The 24,153-nt window shown below is 46.4% G+C and overlaps 1 protein-coding gene across 1 annotated transcript in view; it reads left to right on the top strand.

Moving 5' to 3' along the window:
* pdzd8 (PDZ domain containing 8) overlaps window positions 1–24,153 on the top strand; it is a 62,805-nt gene that overhangs the window by 25,253 nt on the left and 13,399 nt on the right. Inside the window, exons 2-3 of the mRNA XM_064318118.1 lie at window positions 5,537–5,750; window positions 8,865–8,967. Of these exons, the coding sequence (XP_064174188.1) occupies window positions 5,537–5,750; window positions 8,865–8,967 (317 nt within the window). The remainder of the gene's footprint in view (window positions 1–5,536; window positions 5,751–8,864; window positions 8,968–24,153) is intronic.

The following is a 24,153-nucleotide window of genomic DNA, read 5'->3' as shown; positions in this document are numbered from 1 at the left end:
TCAAATGTGTTTACCGGTCGCTAATTAAAACCCACTGGGTTTTCTGACCAGTCACTTCCTTGGTGTGGGACTAGAGCAGTGTCATTACTTGACTCTTCCACCTGTATGAATTACTTCTCCCACTGCTCAGTAGCCTGGGCCGCTACGCTGTGCGGCCACGTTAATCATGTCGTGGAACTTGCTCTAAGAGTAGTGCTGGGCCTTTATGTGGTTAATGGGGTGGAACTCTTGCAGGGCTGGACGGGCTTTTGAGGCTCTCGGTGTTGGTGCTCTTCCAGTTGTAGGAATCTGAGGTTCCTTCGAAGAGCACCCACCAATCAGAGAGTACAGTGGTAACAACAAAAGAAATTACACGGATGGTGATTGGTGGATACTTTCTGGCTATACTTTTGGGATTCCAGTGGGAATTTGCCTACCACGCGAATACCAGCAAACAGTGCTGACAGTACTGCTCTGTTGATTGCTACCTATATGCTCTGTGATGTGTCACTCGTATGACCCATATGCTCTTAGTGGAGCTCTTCTCTATTTTACAGAAGTAGGGCAATGTCACAGCTGTATTTTACCCTATTTTCTGTCCCGGGTTTTGTCTGAGTTTGGGTTGGCGAGCCTGCCCCGTGCACAGCCGGGCGAGGTCACAGCTCAGTGCCCTGGGGGCAGGAAATGGGCAGGGAGGGGCAAACAATCAGGGACCCATGGGGCCGGCGGGGGGGAGGGGGGGGGGGTTTCCTGGCTCCGCTCCTGTGGCGCAGGGGCGGGGCCCGTCTGACCGTACGGCACGCACACGCCAGCCCGGGTGACATCACGTCACGTCTCGTATCGGGTTCCGGTGATGTAACGGTGACGTCCGCGCCGCGTTCGGTATCGCCTGATGGTTCTGGCAGCGCGTGGACGAGGGAGGACTGCACGTCTGTCAGACAGCCGAGCGGCGGTAACGCGATACAATCTTCCGCTAAAATATACATAGCGGATGAGGCGTCCTCCCGGGGCCTCCTCCTTCAACTCTTTCAAATCCCTTCTTTTTTTTTGCAGCCATATGCAGCTCCGTTAGTGTGCTGTGTCACGTTTGAACTTTCGTTTGAGACTTCTCTTCCCCGCTTCCTCAAACCTTCGGGCGCTCGGTCGGTGTGTGTCTGAGTGGATTTGGGGGGGGAGGTGCCGTTCCTTCGCGTTCTCTCTACAGCGCATCGCGTGTCTCGGCCGACCGGCCTGCGCCATTTTAAACGCACTGTGGTTTGTTTTTCGGATTTTTTTTTTTGTCTGTTTTATATGCTTCTCCCCAGAGATGTGAGTTAAAAAAAAAAAAAAAAGATACAGTCCAGATATAGCCTGGAATTCGGTAGTGAGTGTTGCAGCCGAGGACAGATGATTTTATGCTCTATGCACTTCAGCGCTGGACGGTCTCATTCGTTTGTGTGGCCCACCGCTTCGTGGCCGATCTGTTGTTGCTCCTAGACATTTCCTTTTCTCAATAACAGCACTTACAGTTGACTGGGGCAGCTCTAGCAGGGCAGAAATTTGAATCTGACTCGTTGGAAAGATGGCATCTTGTAACAGTGTCATGTTGAAAGTCACTGAGCTCTTCGGTACGACCCATTCTACTGCCAGTGTTTGTCTGTGGAGACTGCAGGGCTGTATGCTTGATTTTATGCACCTGTTAGCATGGGTGTGGCTGAAGTAGCCAAAACCCACTGATTAGAAGTGCTGTCCATATACTTTTGGCCGTGTAGTGCACCTCACCCGAAAACAGGCCCTGTGTTGGCGATACAGATTTATTTGTCGCATTTTGCGGTGTCTTTATTATTGTTTGCAGTCACTTTATTCCTGGTCTTTACGCATAGAGTTCTGGACTGTGTAGTTCTGGACTGGTTTCCCCCGTTCTGGTGCGTACCGTAAGACACGGTGTGGTCTCGCTCTTGCCCCCGCCTCCTTTCCGATACACACCGTCTTCCCTGCGTAGGCCCAGCCGTCACACCGTGCCTCGGCACCCTCCTCCGTGGAAGCGTTGGCTGGAGGCCCGGCTGCGGAGTCACGCCGTGTGAAGAGCTGTGTGGGGTCTCCGTGTCCCGTTCGGGGGAAGAGCGTGCGGCGGGAATGCCACCGGCTGACAAGGCGCCGTCCTGGTGGAGAGCCCAGACCGACTGAAGAGCGTCGCGCGCGAAACCGTCGCCGTGTCGTCTTGGCTGTGTGAAAGAGCGTCGTCTGGAGACTGTTGAAAGAGCTCGTTCGGCTGTGTGAAAGAGCGTCGTTCGGCTGTGTGAAAGAGCGTCGTTCGGCTGTGTGAAAGAGCGTCGTTCGGCCGTGTGAAAGAGCTTCGTTGGGCTGTGTGAAAGAGCGTCGTTCGGCTGTGTGAAAGAGCGTCGTTCGGCTGTGTGAAAGAGCTGTCGCTGTGGAAGCTCGTGTGAAAGAGCGCTTCGCTGTGTGAAAGAGCGCGTGCTGGTGAAAGAGCGTCGTTGGGCTGTGTGAAAGAGCGTCGTTCGGCCGTGTGAAAGAGCGTCGTACGGCTGTGTTAAAGAGTCTGCTCATGTGAGCCTGTGAGCAGGCTGCATCGGTACCCACCCCTGAGTTAGGGCACCACTGCAGGTTTTGACAGGCCGAGCCTTGTGCAGGATTATAAGGTGACATATCTGAAATGGGAATGCTGAGGTGTTTTTAGCGTTAGCCTGGAGCTATAAGAGCCTGAAATGACACACACACACACACACACACACACACACCAGCTCTCTCCCCGACTCCACTCCCGTCTGTCTCTTTAAATACCCCAGTAAAAGCCCTATACTGTGGATTTGCCTCGATCCAGAACAGTGTTTTATTTCATCCTGTGGACGGGACGGGGATGCTGCAGTCCAGATTTTACTGTACACGTTGAATCATTTGCGTTTGCTGCGTGATGCAGAGATGATTAATCCCAGCAAAAACTGGCAAAGGGAATTCCCTGTGTAAATGAGTCGCTCTGATGTAATCCCGATGTTGGTGATTCAGCTCCTCTTCCTGTTCGGATGCATCAGCGGGAGGAAGAGACGTCTTTTACGGGCTGAAGCAGAGGGCGGGCGGTGAGCTCTGAGGGACTGAAGCTGTGTGCTGCTTTTCTGAAGCTTGTCCGCGGTCACTTCTGTCTCATAGTTTCCTGTTGCTGAATTCCAGAAGCATCTGCATGAAACCAATCCCTCGCGCAAATGGGTACGGACTCAATATAGTCGAACCAGGATGTGCGATCAAGTTCGGAAAGGATATCTCAACGGATGGATTGGGCATTACAGAGCCACGCCCTGCCCAATTCAACCCCCCCCCCCCTTTCTCCTGTTTCCATGGCAATGCCACCACAGTGCCATGGGTTTTTTTTGGGGGGGGGGGGTGTGGTGTGGTGCTGTGGCCCTCCAGACTGGACCATGGGAATGCTTTTTTTTTGGGGGGGGGGGGGTAAATCAGGCAGTCTCTGTGCCTGTTCCTAAGTGGTTTTGGGTTTTTGTGGAGAGACGCGGCGATGGGGAACTCGAACGTGCCATGTGGTAATATCCTCCCATTACACTGAAAGCTGTAATACTGTAATAATGAATGTGTTCGGGCGCCCCCACTGCACAGGGCTAATGGGATCAGGAAGTGTATTGATCGCCCCCCCCCCCCCGCGCTCATATCTCACTGCGCCAGAGTGTGCACTGCAGATGGACGTACAGAGGGAAGGGGACTTCGCTTAGTCCAGCGTTAGCTCTCCCTCCTCATTTATACCACCATGATGTTTATTCAGCTAGCAGATATCTACTGATGGAACTCTGTTCATAGCATCTGGCTTATGTTCCTTATGATCGTTCAATGTCATATCTTTGCGCAATTTCATTTATGCATATGCTTATGCTTATCGGCACATAGAAATGCATGCAAGTATAACATTTAATGGGCATGCATCTAAAGAAAATAAGTCATATTTGATGGACACAAATGTGTATATAATATGCTTATTATATATTCTGTGTGTGTTAATGCTTTTTAATGAACTCCCTTCAGTTTGTTATGAGTGCTAATTCAAGGTTCTGTTGAATGGCTACCTCAAGGGGCCTGTCCCAGGAATTGCATTCCTCTTGGGGCAGCTGCCCTACGCGAGTAGGTGCTGGTATCTGCCTTAACCCGTTGGAAGAGTCTGTTTTATGGAATGTTTTTTTTTTTCCTCCCAAATCCAGGAGTGATTGTGACATCATCATTAGAATGTTCAGTCAAGAGCATTCTAATCTCATGTGTGTGATCTCACTCCTTTAAAGGGTTCATTCTGAATACGGGTTAACCTTGTGTGCCCTGTCCTGTGGGCCACTCTGAGGAGCTGGGACTGATCAGGCCGTGCCAGTCGCACCGTTTCATCCAGAACCCGGCTGTCTGCGGCCTGCGTCCTCTTCACACCGAGCGCGGGGGAAATCGGGGAAACAAAAGGCGTCAGTTTCTCCGGCTCGTTTAGATGCAACCTGATCTCTTTCTTTGACGGCAGCAGGGAGAGACTGGGATGGGGCGTGGAGGGGGGGGGTGCCTTTTGTTAGGAGTGCTGTATCACTTTTCCAGTGTGTCTGTCTGCACCCCCCCCACCCCCCCCCCATTCGATAAAATTTTAAATATCCACAGCTGCGGGCCGTGCCTGTCTGGGAATCTCCTGGGGAGGGGGGGGGCGGAGCAGGGAGTGAGGAGCAGGGAGTGGGGCAATCGTGGCACCCAGGAACATACAGAAAAGCCGCCTCACTAATTATTCAGCCACTTCATCCCCTTATCAGAGGACAAGCTTGACCACTGCCCCCCCCCCACGTGAATCTGGCGCTGCCAGTGGCTTTGCAGAATATGGGACGCAATGCAGTGGCACACACACCAAGGTTACCGGACTCTGCGCAGAGAACCAGGGGGATGGGGAAGGGGATTAATTTCATAAGCTGTCTGCCTCCAAAATGAGTTATTTTTACGCTGCACTGTAACCAAGGCCTTTCGGTACCTCGCCGATTCCCTAACTGTGAGACAGAGGGTGTCCGTGTGGAGCAGACGGGTCAGGGATTAAACAGGGCAGGCCCCAGGTAACGCCTCACTCTCACACCTGCATGGGTTCGCAACACCCCAGCTTCAGGTTCCGTTCACACGGCGAAGCGTTTTCTCTTCCGCGAATATTAGCCTGTGCTAAGTTATTTTCACACACAATTACACAGCCCCTTATCCCGCGAAGTAAAAATAAATAAAACACCACAGGAGCGGAACCGTAATATTAGTCACTTGCTCTTTAAGTCCTACATAATTTTTTTTTTTTTTTTACAGAATATTGCGTAGGATATTTGATTAACAATTTTGTTAGTCATACATAAAAAAATTATGTAGGACTTAAAGAGCAAGTGACTAATATTACGGTTCCGCTCCTGTGGTGTTTTATTTATTTTTACTTCGCGGGATAAGGGGCTGTGTAATTAGCGGGGGACTCTTAGTAAGAGCTCGACCTTCCCACGCACGGCACTTTCGCTTCCTCAACACGCTGCGTAGTTTTTTGAGTGCTGTGACTAAAATGTGCTGGCTCCGTTTGGTGACCTGGCTTTTTGCATTTCCTGTGAGTATGACGTCACTTCCTCTTCCCCCGGAGACTTATCGGAGGGCGGCGATGACCAGTCCGTTACGAGGCTCCGTCCCCCAGACCGCAGGACTGCTTTATTTTGCACACTTTCGTTCGAGTCAGAGAGCGAACGCGCTCACTCCGTCTTTGTTGTTTTGCCTGCATCGGCCTTGCTTCTCTCCCCAGAGTAAGCAGAAAAAGCTGCATTCTTGCTGTATTCCAGCCCTTTGGTGACAAAGTTGACTTGCTGTGGTGGACACCCTTACTAAGTGGTTTAGATAAAAGATTGCATCTGTAACAGTAGACATGAGAACTTGAAACAATAGCTACTATTGTTGCTTTGCATAGACTGTTATGCTTTTGTTTTATTTACAGAACTGGGCCAAGTCTTGAAACAGCCCACATGCTGTGGACACATGCTGTTGAATAATCAATTGTTGCATAAAAATTATTTTTTATATTTTCCTCCAAATTGTCATGTCACAGGGATTTGCCTTGGCATGCATGTTCTTGTAACAGCAGCATACTTGCCCTGGGGAAAATCTTTCGCAGTGAAACATGGTTATTACCCAACAAGAATCGCAATTTAGAAAATTTAATCAGCTTTTGTGTTGCATAGAAATATTATATTATGTATTATCATTATTACCAGCGATTTTCAGTTTCGTGAAAGTTCTACATTGTTTGTGGGCATAAGTTTATCCCAGAAAAGTAGAATCAGTTCAGCTTGTTTAAATTAGTTTGTCCACTAGGGGGAGACATTGCTCCGGTATTTACCCCATTTGAGGAAAATGTACTGTTCTACGATGGTTGCCAAAAAAGGACTGTGTGTCATGTTGTTATGCCTTATGACAAATATAAGTTATACCCGTTATAGTCTATTGCCTTATTTAAGCGTTTATGTTACGTTTTAATTTCTGGTTTAGTGTAAATGCTGTAGATGATTGAAAGATGATTCTGCTAAACTGAAAAAGGACTCCAAGCACCGTAATTTTGTCATTAGTGATACTCCCACATCCAAACTGCCGAATGACATAACAATGATATTATCAATGAGATGAAATCATTGGGAAGCTACCAAGCTAACATTGTAGCTGTTTGTCACTGGCAGACCAGAAGTAAATATGGATTACTGCAACTAACGGTACCAAAACTCATCAACAAGCGACTCTGTGTGGGAGAGTGTCTAAATGTCCAAGTGCAAGTCTCTTTACCGTGATGGTCCCATGGTCAAGAAAAGTAGCATGTTCCTGAGCATTCTGATTTGGAGAAGGTCTTTTTGTTTATGTCGTTTGCTGTGAACAGCTTCAGTACAAGGAAATGTTCCAGTTACCAACCAAGTTGTGAAGGAAAGGGCTTGTGAATTTGGCAATTGAGTCATGAATTGGTGAGAAGTGCTTTTACATGAATGGACTATTCATCTGCAGAGGAGCTGTTGTTAAAAAAAAAAGGGGAGGGGGTTTGTGGAAACAGGAATATTACAGTAAAATCTTAGTTTAATGCAGCCTATTTTTACATGAAGTTGTAATATGCTACACTTTTGTGAAAAAATAAAGTTTTTATTAAGTTGTGCGCCATCAGGATTTGCACACGCAAGTGCCTGCGCTCTTGTTTTATCGCCACCTCCACTTATTGCCAGCTTTAGCCTTTGGTTGCTACCTGCTGGTTACATATGAAGAGAAGTGCAGGTACGATTTTGTAATTACACTTCTCAATTCGTACACCAGAGGGCAGCAACATTCCAGTCAAAAGCCACAGGTGATAATTTGCATTTTTGCCATGTGGTACAGGAATAAGTTACAGCTGTTAATTTAAGTCTTTTTTCATGTGTGATGCTTTCTTATAGTGGTGAAATAGTACTGCCCCATAGCCATGTTGGTTCTCAACCTAGATTAATTTAAATAAATTAGATTTTATTTGTGTTTCAATCTAAATCCCAGTTCCAGGCGTGAGTGCATAGCAAACAGGTTTCGTCCATCGTACGTAGAGTATCTAAAGCTACAGGGTGCAGATCAAGATGAGCACTGGATGCAAACACAGTATTTAAATCCGCAGGTTGCAGATCAGGATATAAGTACTGGATGCAAACATGGTATTAAAATCTTCAGGGTGCTGAGCAGCATGATCGCTGTATGCAAATACAGAACAGAAAATACTAACTTGTGCACACTGAATTAGTCTCGCCCCAGACGCTACCTGTAGAGCATCTGGAAAAGGGAAGTTGTATCTTGAGATTGATTTCCTGCAATCTGATTTCAGTTAAAGCTTTAAATGAGGGCCTTGGCCAGCGTCGTGTTATGGGTCGGTGGTTGGGTTGGCTTGGCTTGAATTGTGGCCTGAATTTAGAGCCCCTCGACACAGGACTGCGATTCGTCAGAGGCAATAACTGACCGTTGATTTATTTCCGAAATTGGGACAGGCTAATCTCACAACAATGTAAACCTGGTCGGGGTCATAGTGCTGTAAGGATGTGCACTGATTTGAAATAGTGAAATTATCAGACAGAAAGCAGTGGGCTCTGGGTTTCTGCTATACTGTTAATAGTAAAGGCCCTTTCACTGTGACTGCAGTACTGCTACTAATAATTCACTTTTTCTTAACCTTAATCACAGTGGTTCCCAACCCTGTTCCTGGAGATCTACTGTCTTGCAGGTTTTCACTAAGTAGCAGAATCAGCTGTGCTGAATTTGAGTTTGAATGAAAACCTACAGGATGGTAGATTTCCAGGAACAGGGTTGGGAACCACTGGTTTATCTCTACTGAGAATTCTGATCTCACTTTGCAGCGACAAACTGTGGATTCAAAGTGGGTAAGGAGTGCAGCGTATGGTGCGTGTTTGGGAGGGTGAGATGGCGTATCCTATAGTACTGTGTCCCCATCACCGCACTGTCTTTTCTGATTGGTCCAGAGGGGACAGCTCCCCTCTACTGCCACACAAGCACCTCCTCGAGCAGCAGTTTGGGTTAGTCTGGAGGCCTCCCATCCAAGCACTAACCAGGCACTGTGCTGCTAAGTGTTTTTATGGTTACAGGGCTGTTTTCATGGAGCTGAAATGTGAATTAACTGAAAGTAAACATTCATGTGTCTGTATTCATGTCCAGCTATTTTGCTGTTGACGGCCATTTGAGCAGACGCTGACCCGGTCTAAAAATGGACATTTAAATGAGCCGCCCTCTGCATTTCTCTGCTCTCTTTCAGCTGACACAGTTACTGGAGGGAACTGTGCTGTGGTGTCATCGCGGTAATTGTGCAGCCATTGTAAGACCTGTCTTTGTCTCTGTGTCTGCCCCTCCGCCCGCAGGCTGTTCATCCTGGGCTCGTACGAGCGGGAGACCTACGTCCACTGCACCCTGGAGCTCAGCGCGCAGGAGTGGCGCGAGAAAACCCGCAGCTCCATCAAGACGGTAACCGCCTTCCCACAATGCACCTCTCTGTCCTGCTGTGTCCCCCACATTCCATCTATGGACTAAGCCCACACTCACTAAAAAAAATGAGAACACTCGCTCTCATGCAGACTTTTTCAATTTGTTAATTTCACTGACAGTCCCCCTCCCTATTTACCAGCATCTGCACACACACACACACACACACACACACACACACACACAAATAGCTTTTGTTCATTTCAGTGACTGCCAAGCTAGAAAGGTTATGTAATAATTTTATTAATTTATAATTTATTTAATTTGGGGGGGGGGGCACATCAAATTTGGACTACTCGGGGCAATGCTGAAATTATGCTCAGTGTTAATCAGCTCGTAAGTGTATGGTTTTTAAAAATGGAGGAAGGCCAACAGTTCAGTTGGTTGTGTTAATTTCAGTTGGTGTGAGCCATTTCAAGCTTCATGCTAATACACACTGAAACCTGTCTGCTTGTGCATTATACCGTAGTTTGTCTGACAGCAATGCCATCGTTTTGTTGTGGCAGCCATATCTTCATGAGATAACGTTTGGATACTCATGATACTGTTTTCATAAGCTGTGCTTATTGAGGTAGTTCGTGTGTTATTAGAGAGCTTGGCTCTCTGACGAAATGAATTCATTTATACACTGGAATGTTTCTTTGTCAGATGTGAGAAAATCACAGTTTGGCATTTAAAAAAAGAAAAAAAAAAAGGAAATACCAAGGCGTCAGTGTGACCATTTCTGAACTTCCGCAATTTTGAAGTGTTAACATTTCGCAAGAGGTCTGCGAGAAGAACCGGTGACTAATGACTGCTTTAGACTAAAATGTCAAGTCTAATTGCTGTCTCCCCGCACATTTTCGCCAGCGCAAAATCCCAATGTTGTTCTCTCAACATGAGGAAATGTCATTTGACTGGCTCCAAGTATTTGAGATTGGATCAAGAGGTAATTTCTGTCAACGGTAATTCAATCTTGTTCCAGGGGTTTTTTTTTTTCCTCCCTCAAAACGGAGTGTTATACCCGTCTTGCGCAGTAGGGGGCAGTGTCACGGTGAAGTTAGAGAAATCTTCCGGACGGTCATGTTGGCTCCGGACAAAACCTGATGGGCAGAACGGTGGTGCAGTGGTTCTAAGAAGGCTCTGTTGTCTCCAAAGCAGAAGGTTCTGGGTTCAAGTCCCGGGCAGATCCTCCCTGTGTGGAGTTTGCATGTTCCTCCCATGTTTGTGCGTGAGTTGTTCAGGAAATTGTTCTCGAAGCTGATTGGTGGGTGCCTCTGAACGTTCTAATGGACGTCACGGGAGTCATTTTCCGGCAGAAGGGCCTTCTTTCTAAGCCGGTGCAAACTGGCTCTTAAATATCGGCCTCACTGACGTTTGCTCTGGTTCTTTGGTGCAGGCAGCTGGAAAGGAAAGGGACTCGGTCCATTTTCGATTTGGCAGTTTGACCTCTGGATGCCGTTTTTGTCTTTTGGCAAATGGCCTGTTGCTGGGTCCCTGGGCCCAATCAGATGCGTGAGCAAACGAAAGACAGCATAATAATCCCACCCCCCAACCCATAATCCTCCCTTTCTGCTCTGTGTCATGTGACTGAGGAATTGTGTTTTTTTTTTGTTTGGTCCGGAGGGAATACTGCCCCCTACTGCTGCTCCAACTCTGCGGGCAAGCATCACCTTTGTTTATCTCGGAAGTCTCCTGTGCAAATACTAACCCAGCCCCTGTTCTGCCAAATAGAGCCAAGGGTTTTCTTTTTTTCTTAATCTGACAGAAAAAAAAAATGCGGTGATGTCATTTCCCACACAGGCGTGCTGTGTTGACACTTATTTTCTCTGTCGCTCCCCGGTTCAATGCTTTTAAGCCCTCATCGAGTTTGGTTTGATTGCAGTGCAAACACCTGAAAGCGGCGATGTCGTTTGTTCTCCGTCTGTCCCGATACCATTCGGGCTGCTTTGCGTCCGCTGTGTCGCTGCCGCTGGATGGCCCTGTTCAACGAGGGTGCGGACAGCAAGCAGGGGTTCGACAGGAAGTCCCTCTGAAGTGCCGTCTCTGCACATGTAGAAGGCGCTCCAGCTATATTGCAACCTTTAGAAGCGGAAGTGAGCCAGTTATTGTAAGCTCGCTTTGGAACGCAAAAGCACAAAGATCATGTATTGTTCTTTTTGTACTAAGATGATCTGCTCTCACCCGGTACTGACCCTCGATCTGGCCCTTGACCTCTTTTAACACCATGTTTTTTAAATACGTGACTTAATATTAGCACAGGCTAGCTGGGTGTACGGCAATCAGTCATGTGCACAGAATTAAGTTAATGGCGGCTTCCAGGAAACCAGAACATCATCATTACTGTGGAATGTCCATTTTCTGAAGCTATTATACTGCCTTTGTAACACACTGTCATATTGGAGGCAGAAGTGCCTTTGGGTTTATATGCCGTCTAGTGTTAATGACGTGCAGTAATAACCACAAAATTCAAAAGTTTGCCGGAGTGTCTCGGATGAAGTCCAACTTTGTGTCATTTTGTGTCAGTTACTCTCCCAAGTCTCCACTGCAGGCTTGGCCTGGCACTGTTTAAAAGAGCTGCCCATAGCTGCCCGTAGCTGCCCATAACCCGGCTAAGACACACTGCCTGTATTTAATAACTTTGTATGGCTGAAGGGTTATTTCTGTTTGTGTGGGGAACAGAAAGGCGCTCGATGATTGGCTTGGAATCATAACTGATTTTTTCCAAACGTTTTTAACGTAGCTTTTGAGAAGGGCCACACAGCCCATGGAGTGGATGGGGAGTCCAGCCCCCCCGCCCCCCCCGTGTTAATATTCACGCGCCGCCAGCTCGGGCTGAACGAGTCCCTGCTGGCATTTGGGGGGGCTGGGGGTCGGGGGGGACGGGGGGGGGGTGTTTATCAGGGTCCTTCAGCTTACGCCCCAGTCGGACTCCGGAGCGCGGATTAGAGCCCGATATCGCCTCTGAAAGGTCACGTCTCGTCTTCCTCTGTTCTGCCGCGGCGGCGGCGGCGGCTCCCTCTTCAAAGCCAGCGAGGGGCGCCCCCCCCCCCCCCCCAAATCTGCCTCTCCTGTGCTCAGGTATGCTAATGTACTCCCTGCTACTCAGCGCCACCTGCAGTACAACTGTGACACTGCGCTCGCTGATGGCAGTCAGTACCCAGCATTCTCCTGTACACTTACCCCCCCTACAGCCCCCCCCCAAATCAGGCATGGGGACCCCTGATGGGGGGGCCACTGCTTCAGCAGGGTCTCACAGCCTGTGATTTTCAGTGGGGTGTAAATCTGTGCTTCTGCCTTAAAGCAGGGGAGATTCTGAGAGTTTCAGAACGGTCGGCGGCCCCCCTGTAGAGCAGGTCTTCCTCGCCTCGCAGGACTCATAAAGAGCGTAGAGAAAGGTGTGTAATTATTCATTAGCGGATAATATTGTATAATTATGTTAATATTGCATAATTATGTTCTTGTCACCCTCCCCGTGGTAGAGTTAGGTCTCCCTTCTCTTCTAAGACTCAGAAGAGCATGTAATTATTATTCCTCGCTGGATAATATTGCATAATTATGCTCTTGCCCCTGTGAGCAGCAGCACCCAGTGGAATTAGCAGTGCAGTTACTTGGGATTATTGTGCTTGTGCTTACTTGTGTGTTGTGAGCGAGCATCCACTGTGGAGTGTGATCAGTGTGAACAGTGGCTCCCTGGGTCTGTGGATCAGCCAGATTTTGTCCTGGCTACCTGTGCGATTGGAGAGGGTTACAGATTTTAGAATGTGTAGCCGGCTACCTCTGCTGCGTTAGGGATTACAACCGTGTTTTGTCCAGGAGAATTACCAACGTCAGCAGGCAGCAGGGTTTTTTTTTTTAAGCTGTGTTTTATGAAAAGGCACCTTGGAATGTCTACGGGGAAGTAAAGCCATTGTGTTCGCTTTGTCCGCCATTTCCGAAACATCACTGCGTGGCGGCCGTCGATGTGCCTGGGACGGAACTCTCCACTTTCTCTGGCTTTCGTTTTATTCTTTGTACCGGAAACGGAAAACTTGGTTTCCTTCTCTGATCAGATATCCGTGGTTTGTGGTAATTGTAATGTAAATAGACATTTTTTTTTTTGCGGTGGTCCGGGGTTCCGGTCTCTGCTTCCAGAAGTTTCCTCTTGCCTTGAGGCCCTGCTGCGTAGTGTTCCCACATCTCTGTGTGTCTTACTTCGCAAAGCAAACTGTCCATTGTCGGGCCAAGGTCCGTGTGACCCCTGACCTCACCATAGACATTTGCGGCTGCAGTCTAGCCTCTGGCTCATATTGGTCTTTGGTGGCTGTGTATTTTGTAATTCTGACCGTGTGTGTTTTTCGCTCATTGTGTCTGTGAATGCCCCACACACTGCAGGGGAAGTCCAGGTAGCTGCATCCTGCCCCTGCAGTGTCACCACATCTTTGCTGTTTGTGTACCGTTGTCCTCGGTTGTAATATATAATAACTGCCTTCTGCTTTGAACAGATACATAAATTATCACGCAGTAGTTTAGCATTTGTGTCTTTTCCTTTATTTGAAGTGTGTGTATGTGTGTATTTGTGAATTTATGTGTGTGTGTGTGTGTGTGTGTGACAGAGAGAGAGTGTGTGTGTATTTGAGAGTGCGCGTGTGCGTGCATGTGTATGCGTGTGCATGCGTGAGAGAGTGTGTTTGTGTGTGTGTGTAAGTGAGAGAGCGTGTGTGTGTGTGCGTGTGTGTGTGGGCTCACCTCTTCTATTGATTGTTTGAGTAGTACCTCCCTGTACAAAGATCATGGGAAGTCCTCTCCTAATCCTCCACGCAGTGACCCCTCCCACCCCCCCCCCCACCCCCCCGCCCTCCCCATTCCCCCACCGCTGCTCCCCGTGCAGCCGCTGTGCACACCTTCACGCCCGAGATACAGCGTGGTCACCACTGGGGGGGCGGGGGTACAGCAGAGGGATAAATTTAGCCCTTTTCCATTACTGCAGCGCTGCGTTTTATTACCGGATATTTGCTCCGTGGTCTGCCCTGCTCCGCCAGGCGTGTTTGCACATCTGCTTGGCTGATTCCGCTCTTTGTGTCCAAGTTAATATTTTTTGACAGCGCGAGGGGGCAGGAGGCCATGTTTCCCTGCCTCCTTCGACAGAAGTTGATATTGACCGGATATGTGAAGTTTGTGCGTGTGTGTGTGTGTGTGTGTGTGTGTATATATTCTGATCTGCGTCTCCTGGTATAGCCTTTGTGTCTCTGGTTGATAGCTCTAATATTTCTCTCCAGTTCTTGTTCAAAGCTTATTGGTCAATTTCTGAAATTAATACAGTAAAATCGTAGATCAATACAGTGTTCTCCCCTCATTTTAATTATGTATAGACACATACATAAACATATCACATCACCCACACACACTCACACACATATATATATGTGTGTGTGTGTGTGTGTGTGTACAGGTACACACACACACACATACTTTACACCAGTGAACAGTGTTGTGAAGCCTCACTGAAATCTGGATTTGACTATGACTACTGTGTATCTGATTTGACTGAAGCTAACTGTGTCATTTGCGGCATTTAAAATGCGGTCAGCGTGGTTGCCTTTGTGTTCTAACACCTCCGTACTGTAGGTGGCAGTCTAGAGTTTGACCACACTTGGTCACTGGTCTCAGGGGCACGTGTAAGCAGCCTCCGTTCGTCGCTATCAGTTGCACTTCAGATCATTCGTACGCATTTGTTATTGTGCTCACCAACTCCCACCTAGTTAAAACAGTCTTAAGGCAACTTTTTGGGGGGGAAGCCGAAGCAATTTGCCTCTCTCAAATCATGCTGTCGCACGTTAAAGGAATTTTCCTTAAATGGGGTTTTTGCTCGGGGAGAAACGTTTCTGAGTCCACGCTGCCGTAATCGGGCGTCAGCTGACGTTTTGAAGCTCGGCCCTTCTCCAGGAAGTGCGCGGTGCGGCCGCCTCCTCCCGCCAGCGTCCCGGTGCCCCGGGGTCGTGACCTGTCATCACATGACGAACATCGGCAGGCCCTCCGTGCCGAAACGGACGGTAATCCGAGCGGACGTGGGCTCCGCGGCTGCGCTCACGTGGTGCGCAGGGCCCGGGCGTTCCGTGTGGGGGGGGGTGGGGAGACGTTTCGGGGGTGTTCGTGGGGCGGGGGGGGTGGGGGGGGTTCGGTGCGCTGTGCAACGCTCTCATGGCTGCAGCTTTCCGCTCTTCTGCGATGTTCGAGAGATTTTTTCCCCTGAGATGCTCTCGGGGCGGGGGTGGGGGGGGGATGGGGGGAGGAGGGGGGGGAGCTGGGGGTACCTGTGTCCAGCGCGGTCCAGGAACTGGGCGAGATCAGAGCTGTCTTTTTGCGTTTGTTCACCCTGCTAGCCGGGCGCGGGCCCTCCTCGGATGAACCCGTGTGACGGGGCTTAGCGTCGCGCTACGCACTCGGGGCGCCCCTCCCGGCAGTCCGGGGGCAGGGGGCCCGAAAACGCCCGAAACAGGGAGTCCTGCGGAGGACGAGTCTGCGTCGACGTCGTCTTTGTTTCTCTCTCCCGCATGTTCCTCTCGTTCGGGGAAATCGAAAACGAGACGCTTCTTAAGGGTTAGCGTCGGCAATTACCCTAAAAGGAGGCTGACATGTAACAGACGAGCTTGTTTACATACCACATGCGGAGTAATTGCGTTTTAGTCAATCATCGGTGAACTTACGGTGCAATTTTGTGCTGGGCGAATGTTCTTTTTCTCGTTTTACTGCTCAAGTGTTCCTGTTGTTCTAAGTGAGCAGCAAACACGATTCTCTTCTGTACCAAAAAAACAAAAAACAAAAAAAAAAAACATCTAAAACGTGTATCTGAAAGTTCGGGACAGGGAAGGTGTGACAGTTAAACTGAACAGTGAAAGGTATTACGCTATAATAGCCATTTTCTTTGATGAACAATGTCGCCTGTAGGTGGCAGCACCTGGAGCACGTGTAATTCAGACCCTGGTATTGAATACAGGTGTGTGCACATCATTTTTTTTTTCTTTTTTCTCCACAATAATAATGATTTCGTAGGCCAGCTCAATCCGTACTTAGAAGCATATATTACCCTGTGCCATTAGGTGAGTCATTCCTGTTCCTTTCACATCAGGCTCCCCTTGTTCTGCATCAGTCTCGCATTATGTTTCTAAAGTGCCACAAGTACCACCTCCTACCCACAACCCCCCACCTGTGTCCACATCTTTCAGTGGAAATCTGACTGACGTAGCTTGTCAACGGCTCGTCGGATGACGGGGGGTGCGGGTGTTCCGTCCCGTGCCCTTTTGTCCGCATAGCTGGGGGGGTGTTTGATGTTCCGTTTGCCTTTTCGCGTGCCCAAGAGCACATTCGGGAACGACTCTCCTCCGTATCTCTCCTCGAGTTTACACGGTAGTGGAAAAAATAAATAAAAATGGCATTGTGTTGACCAGACCGGAACTTCATATTGACTATCATGGGAATGATCTTTCGGGGGGGGAAATGCAATTTTGCACAGCGTGGGGCTGATTGCTGTAGCAGCCTTGGCGACGGTTAAGAATAGAAAATGAGACTGCTTTTCTGCTTCTGTCCGGATCTGCATAGGTTCATTGGCATTTTGCAATAGAAGCGTTGAGCTACAGCTATGCTACATTTAGAATCTTTAGAAAAACCGAACATTTCAAAGGGCCATTGTGGGATGAGACGCGCCACATGCAGTTTGTGTTGACTTCAGCCAGGAAGGTATGATCCCTCACAAAATAAAACAGGAAAAAGACAAGTATATACGCCTACAATAGCTACGGGTATGGTTTGGTAATCAACAGCATTTGGCTTTGAAATTGACGTCAGCCTGATTTGAAACCACATCTTTTATGGTTGTTTGTGGCAGCTCAATATCCACGTGGCTAAAACTAAAGCATTAACGGGACTTTTAACGAACAAAATCAAACAAATCGGCTGAACGGTCAAATGTTTTTTTCTGCTGTAGCAAAAATAACGGTCCGCTCGAATTCCATTTGACGACGTCCTGCGGGGCATGCGGTAAAAAGATAAGAAGAGCCGATTTCCCTAGCAGTTTCACCGTAACCAATGAGATTTCAGTCGATAGTTTTGTGGGAATGGCATCAGAGACTGATTTGACAGATGTCGCGGTGCATGACCGATAACAGCAATGCCGCATTACTGACCTCCTACCTCTTTACGAAAAGGCTTCTCTGACGCCCTGCTGCCACGGACGCTCGTTAAAACCCAAATTAGGCTTCCGCCGGTCACTGGCCGTCACCAATCAGATCGTTTCGAGGCTAACAAAAAAACGCCAATATTCTAGAGAAGGCATTTCTCCCGTTGTCATTGTTTGTCAGTCATGACACCTTAAATTGAGCAGGTGTGCTCACATAATGTCAGGGAATAATTAGAAATGAAACCTTACTCTAGTCTAATATGCACAGGCTCTTTGTAAAGAATGGTCTATTTGCAGGTAAGATTTGAATCTTTTTTTAAAAATATATAAATATATATACAGCATATGCACATAATAGCCACTTACACACTCTCATAAGAGGTACGTTGTTCAAGGGTATAACAGCAGCATCGCAGCTGGAAATCAAATACACGACCTTTGAGTTGCTTGCCCTCAGCCAGTAACGCACTTTAGCCCAAATTTCTTTTTATTTCGTGCCAAAGGATTAATTGTTCTACTTCAGTGATTCTATGTTTTCTTACTTTCAAAAACCACTTTTTTTTTTCAATGGTTACATTTTTTATGTGCCCATAATGCAACTTGAAAGGGATGTCCAAAGGTGAATATAAATGAAAAGTTGGCGGGTTTGAGATACAGCCGTGGTTCTTTTTGTGTGCAATAGGCCTGAGCAACCTTCCAGTGGGCCTATTTTAAACCTTTGCTGTCATAGTGTTGAATAACGGGAACCTGAGAATTCACATGGCCATCTGAAGCATGTGCTGCACAACTTGTCAATCTAGTAAAAGCCACAGATTGTACAAAATGCTGATATTCGTCCTGCGATGGAATGAACGTAGAGCGACAGAGTGTATTTACTTTGACTCACAACTTCAAAAATGCAAAAGAAAAAAAAAAGAAGCGCTATTTGATCACACATCTGCAGCTACCACTTGATTGACAAGCTTCTAGTTGGGGTTAAGGGGATGGGGGGATTTTAAATACCAACATGATAAGGAAAGAGGTGCATTTTCAGTGGGGGGGGGGAGGGACAGCAGTTAAGAAATTGCTTTAGAGGGGGAGATTTGGGCAAGAAGAAAGGATTTTTTAAATACATTTGTATATTCTTTTTTTCTTTTTCTTTTTTTTTAATCGAGGCTGAACAAATGCCATTTGATGACGGGCTTATTTATTTATTTTTTTTAGAACTGAATGATAATGGAGGAAAAAGCAGTGGCAGTCGGAGTGTTATTTGGGCCAGTCTAAAGAACTGGGTTTCTGTATGTTTAAGTGCAAATTAGCACAGCACAAGAGCACCTTTTTATATCTCCCGTCTCCATAACAACTTCTTTGTCTTCTGTTGTGAACCGGCCTCCTTCATAAGCAATTGCCTCCATGAAAATTCAAATGGTCGTAGGATGACAACGTGGAAGCATAAATTTAGACTTCAATGAGATTTCTTTTTTTTTTTTTCTGTCTCCATTTGAAATGGGATTTTTTAATGCGATTTTATTTGCAAAACAAATGCCGGTCGGTCACTGTGTGGATAATCAGATTGCTGCTCTTTTATTGAGCCAGGGGCTGTAAATATAAACACTTTTTTTTTTTTTTTTTTTTTGCTTCGCCCTAACTGCCTAACGGCGACCTCAAAAAAATGTTTAGCAAAAGAGAAAAAAAAAAAAGTAATCAGGTCTGAATAGATCATGACAATTCATTTCAAGTGGGTGAAACGGTTCCCAACCTTTGTAAGTGTCATTTATTTAATTTCTGGCTCTTTGCTGATATTGTAATCTGAGCTGATTATGATGAATACTAATGTGGTAAGACTGATTCAGTAATATTGGCGCATTTTGGGAGATTAAAGGGCATCTGTGATGGCCTGATATTTAGGGATGGGGACCATTCCTCATTCGTTATTATTGTTTTTGCTTAGCAAATGTCAGGTTAATCATTATTATTATTTCAGTCGTTTTATGTAAGCCGATGTTTCATAAGGGTACTATGACAAGTCGTGCATGAAATGTTTTCTTCTGCAGAACCTCTGTTGCTGTGATTAATGCTACAGCTAAACAATGTGTGAGTTATACAATTTTATGACGCAAATCATATCGTAGATATATATTCTAATAAAGAACCTGAAATACAATTTGTGTATTGTGTAGTGATATAAAATACCTGGCAACCTTGAACCTGCAAACTGGTACAGTAACTGGTTCCTTGTATATGAGGGAGAGATGTTTGTGTGCACTTCCAGTCCGAGGTGGGTTCAGGTGCAGGGTAAAATAGGTAATTTCCAAAAAGGGAAAAAATATCCCCACACCGAAATGAAAAACTCCCGGGATTTTTCCAAGTTAACATCGCAGTGTTTCAGTCGCACCTTCATCTGACGTTGATGCTTGACAGAAGCACGTTACAGAACTCTCTATCCCACATTACTGTGTATGCATTGTGCTGATTGGTTAATAGGGCCTGTGGTACGCTATATAAGCTGTGCTCCTCCCATTCAAGCATCGATGCCTTGTACTTTGCAGCTGGAACATTTCCATAACTGGTTCCCTAACCATTAAACTCCAGTGCCAGATACCTCCTCAACAAGGCGAAGGAGAAACATTCACTTCACAATTTTCAGTGAATGTATCTTTCTGTGAAAAAAATTGGAACAAAGTTTTAAATGGAATGAAAATTAATATGAATCTGTATCATTAAAATAATAAACTCCAGCATTTACAAACCTTTAATTACTGTAATTGTGTATTACAAATTGGGGAACGAGGTATGGGCATTGCAAGATTGGGCAGGTTTAACTGTAGTCGTTGCGAACAGACGCACTTTGGAAAATGGCTGCCCTGTAAGAAAATAGGCGGCAATCAGATGGAATTGGAAGGAACGGAGACTCGTCCGCGTGCGTGCGCTTGCTCCGCTCCGTGACCTCGTGAACTCGCTCTGCAGCGCAGGTCCGCGCGGTCGCTGAGCGTCCGCCCCCCTGTATCTGGGGAAAAAAATCTGCTGCGAGGAGCCCGTCCTGCAGCCCTACCCCAAACCGCATTACCGCCGAGCTGGCTCGCCCGTCCCACGGCGGGTCGAGGCGTCGGGCCTGACCTAACTCACTTAGAGCCCGCTTTGCACCGTAACGTTTTAAACCTTTTTATCCAGGGTGCTAATCAAGGTGGACGGTCCCCGTTGTACAAACCCTTGGGCCCCCCCCAAACCCCCCCCCCCCCCCCCCGGCTGTCCAGCCCCAGTGCTGCTGTTAATTGGACGTGGCAGCGAATTGCTGTCTTGTTTGCCTGGGGGGGACTCGTACCCTATAACCATACACAAATCGATCTGACGTGGTATTAGATTAAGTTTCCGGGCAGGCAGGCAGGCAGCAGCTGGGAGGCCGGTCTCTGGCCCTCCTCACCCCCTGTGTGAGCACCGCTCCCATGCAACCAGTGGCTGCCCATGCTGGGGCTAGGTAACACCAAGCATGGAGAAAACTGCTCCATTCAGACAGGCAGTGCTACTGGTTGGGCATTTATGAAAGAACAAACGTTCTCTTTCAGAAATAGCGCGTTTCAAATTCAGTTGTTGATATTTTGTTATTGTGGAGAAAGCTGCGGCACAACAGATAAATATGAAGTGGTTTGCTGTCATATGTTTTTTTTTTTTTTTTTAAAAGCATAAATAGATATATGTTTGTGCTGTCATTCACATTAAAAATCTGCTTTGCGTATAAAGACTTGATCTCTACTGCTTGCCTAAGCATTTGGAGTGCATATATGTGTTTGTGAGATTAAGACTGGTCAGTTCAGGTTTAAATGGCACATTGGCAGTGCGAATCAAACCTGCAACTACTGAGTTGCATACCTACTATAGTTTACTAACCATTATGCTACCGCACCTTATGCCTCATTGTAAAGGGAGATGCAGCAACTAATTTATGGGTTTCACTGAAGTTTAAAGTAAATCTTTAAAGTAAATGCATTTGCATTAATTTATATTGTACGATCACGAAACCTGGCAAATGGCTTCTAGGCATTCCTAAAAATTCAAGTCATACAAAATTGCTTCAACCTCTCCTCCACTTTCTAAAATATGACCATTGAACTGTACATAAACGATGCATGATGGGATATGTGGTTCTTGTGTGTCGTTCTCATGGTTTTGAAATCACAGTTTGAAGGATACTTGTTGTAGCAGGTGGGTGGTCATGGTTTTTACAGTGTGACCTAAAGGTCATAAATGACCTCTGACACAGGAGGGTTATTATATTGGCCTTTAGCATTTTGTGTGCAGGCTCTCAAATTGTGAACGTTAAAAAAGAAAATCTTATTTAAAAAATTATGTATTGTAGAGTGAACTACAAAAAAAACCCCAAAAATCAAAATGGCATGTCATTATTTTGTCATTAAGAGCAAGAACGGATTTTAATGTGTGAGGCTGCATAGCTATAGACAAAAAATGATGTACCTACATTCCCTTTGAAATAATATTACCTCCACGTTCCAAGAACAACCTGTAACTTGTTTGCGACCACAATGGCAAGAATGAAAGTATCAATAAATGTTGTTTTTTTTTTTTTTTGTAAAATTACTAAACCACTATTTTTGTTCGATCTGAGGGGGAAAAAATGTGTAAGCAGAACTTTGGTGCTACATGTTAGGTGATCATGCAAATTAGCTGAGTAGATACAGTAAAGTTATTTAGAAAAAGTAAATAAAACATAATAAATATCTAGCTATGTTAACGCTCGAGCTACCTAACTAGCTACCTGAAATGCGAAATGTCCTCCTACATGTTTTGAAATGGCAGCTTGACTGGGTGCCAAGACAGTGGGAAGGAAACAGACACTCTGACTGTGTCACACACAGATCCTGGCAGCAGTGTTTCTGATGCACTGTTTAGCCAAAATATTTCAAATTTGGCGTCCATGAACTTCATATGTATGCATTTCATGAGCCATTTATTTTATTTGAGTGGGGATACCTTGATGTATGTAAATCAAAGAAAAATAGTTTCAGTTTTTGGGAGGTTTTTTTATTGCAAGTACATGTTTATGATGTTTTTTTTAAATGTTTTAAATTCAATTTTGGTAAGAAGTCGTAGAGAGCAAAAATGTAGGTAGGAGTGTTGTAGGTACCAAACTAATATTGCCTATACCCAATGTTGATTTCACTAATATACATTTGTGTATATTATATGGTATGTAATTTCTTACACTAATCTCAAATTTTCTGCACCACCATCTATGGAAAAGGAGGATCATTTGTAGTGCTATTTGCATCGGTGCAGTCGCTGTTGCCACAAATCTTAATTTGTTTTTCGAAGGTGATAAACAAAAGCTGCCTGTTCTCTCAGTCGATGATAACGAGATTAGGGAGTCATTCTGGCTCTGGCTTGAAACAAATCTTGAACAAAATATAAAGGTATCGCAGAATAAAGAGAATTAGCTGGTGCTAAAAATATTTTAAAATATTGTTCCAGCCGCCTTGCTATTCCTACCACTATGATTTAAAACCTGCAACAAATTGGCGTGATGGCGGTTAGTGTTCCTTTTTTGTTTTCTTATGGAAATGTTGAGGCGCGGTACAGGAAATGAGCAGTTTTGACACGGTCCCTTATCGAATCTGTTATTGTCATGCTCTTGCTGAGCGATTGCTGCTACTCTTTTTTTTTTTTTTTTCCACCTTGTGTGTTATATTGCTCCACAAACCGATTAATTTGTATTCCAGTCATGCCCAGGTCTAACCCAGGTACGGACTCTTAATACCTGTTAAGGGGTATTTGTGACTATAAGATTTGATTGGTAGCACAGGGTGCAACAAAGTCTCTAATACACTAATGTGGCATAGTCATGATTTCACTATTTATATGACGATTTTTTAAAAATTTCTCAAGAAAATGGGGAAAGAATTACAACGTGATTGCATCTGTGGGTTGAAAAACTGTGATATTATTAACCTCATCTCTTGTCTTATGATTTTTCATGCAGTAACCGGTTCATATTTTCACTGTTTTCCACAGCTGGTTAAACTGGCTCGAGTGCTTGGCACAGTCTTGTTATTCTGTCGACCTGAATAGAGATTATAATGTAATTTAACAAATATTTTACCAGATCAATTACTTATTGAAATGTGGGAAAACTTCTTATTCATATGCAAATTAAATATTTAAATATTTTGCCTCTTACCGTACTAAACAAATTGCCTCATGCTCGGTATGAATCTGTACTGCTTTTTGAAAAGATTTTTGAAAGATGTGATCCGTTAGTGATCCTCTCTAGGTTGTGCTGGGCCTGGGGTACTCTACAGATTGTTATTGGTCAGACATTAACCCTCGATTTTAATTGGCCAGGATGCACTCTATATTGTGACTGGCTGTACGCACTAGATTGTTATTGGCCAGCAAAACCCATTCAGAATCCGATCAGCTGGGGGAGGCGATCCTCCGTTTGGTTTGAATGGGGATCCGGTCCCTGCGTCAGCTGCGGCGGGAACGCGAGCGTCGCCGCACGACCTGCCGGTCTCCGCGCAGATGTACTTCAGCGTGTGAGCACGTGCGCGGCGGTGGAAACCGCGGTCACAGGAAGGGCTGTGCGCCCGTGCGCTCTCGAACACGCTCGCCTTGTGTAACCGCGGCGACGGTGGGAGGGGATTAGCGCGCATAATGGTACTATTTGCACTTCTGGGAAAAGAAAAAAAAAAAAAAAGAAAACCTTCATGGCGGTCGTCAGCCCGGCCCGCATCGCTCGGGCGACAGGTGTGTACATTGGGCTGCTGTTCCCACACGCTGCACAATGGCGTGTGTCAGTCAACACGCGCGTACGCAAACACACAAGTGCGCACACACACGCACACACGCGTCGCAGCCTCCGAGCGAATCCGGCCCGCGCGGGTCGAGCTGTGATGTCACTTGGCATGTTTGCTCGCTCTCCTGGCATCTGCGGGATGGCTCATTTGTTTCTCGCCGCGCGCTGCACGCTGCGCTGGTCCCTGCCAGACGGCCTGTCTCTTCGATTGCGGAGTGCAATTTGATGTCTTTGTGCATTTGAGTTC

This window comes from Anguilla rostrata, chromosome 18, assembly GCF_018555375.3.
Source record: "Anguilla rostrata isolate EN2019 chromosome 18, ASM1855537v3, whole genome shotgun sequence".
NCBI classification, from domain to species: domain Eukaryota; kingdom Metazoa; phylum Chordata; class Actinopteri; order Anguilliformes; family Anguillidae; genus Anguilla; species Anguilla rostrata.
The sequence above is the reverse complement of the archived record's forward strand: the minus strand, read 5'-3'. Positions and strand labels throughout refer to the sequence as shown.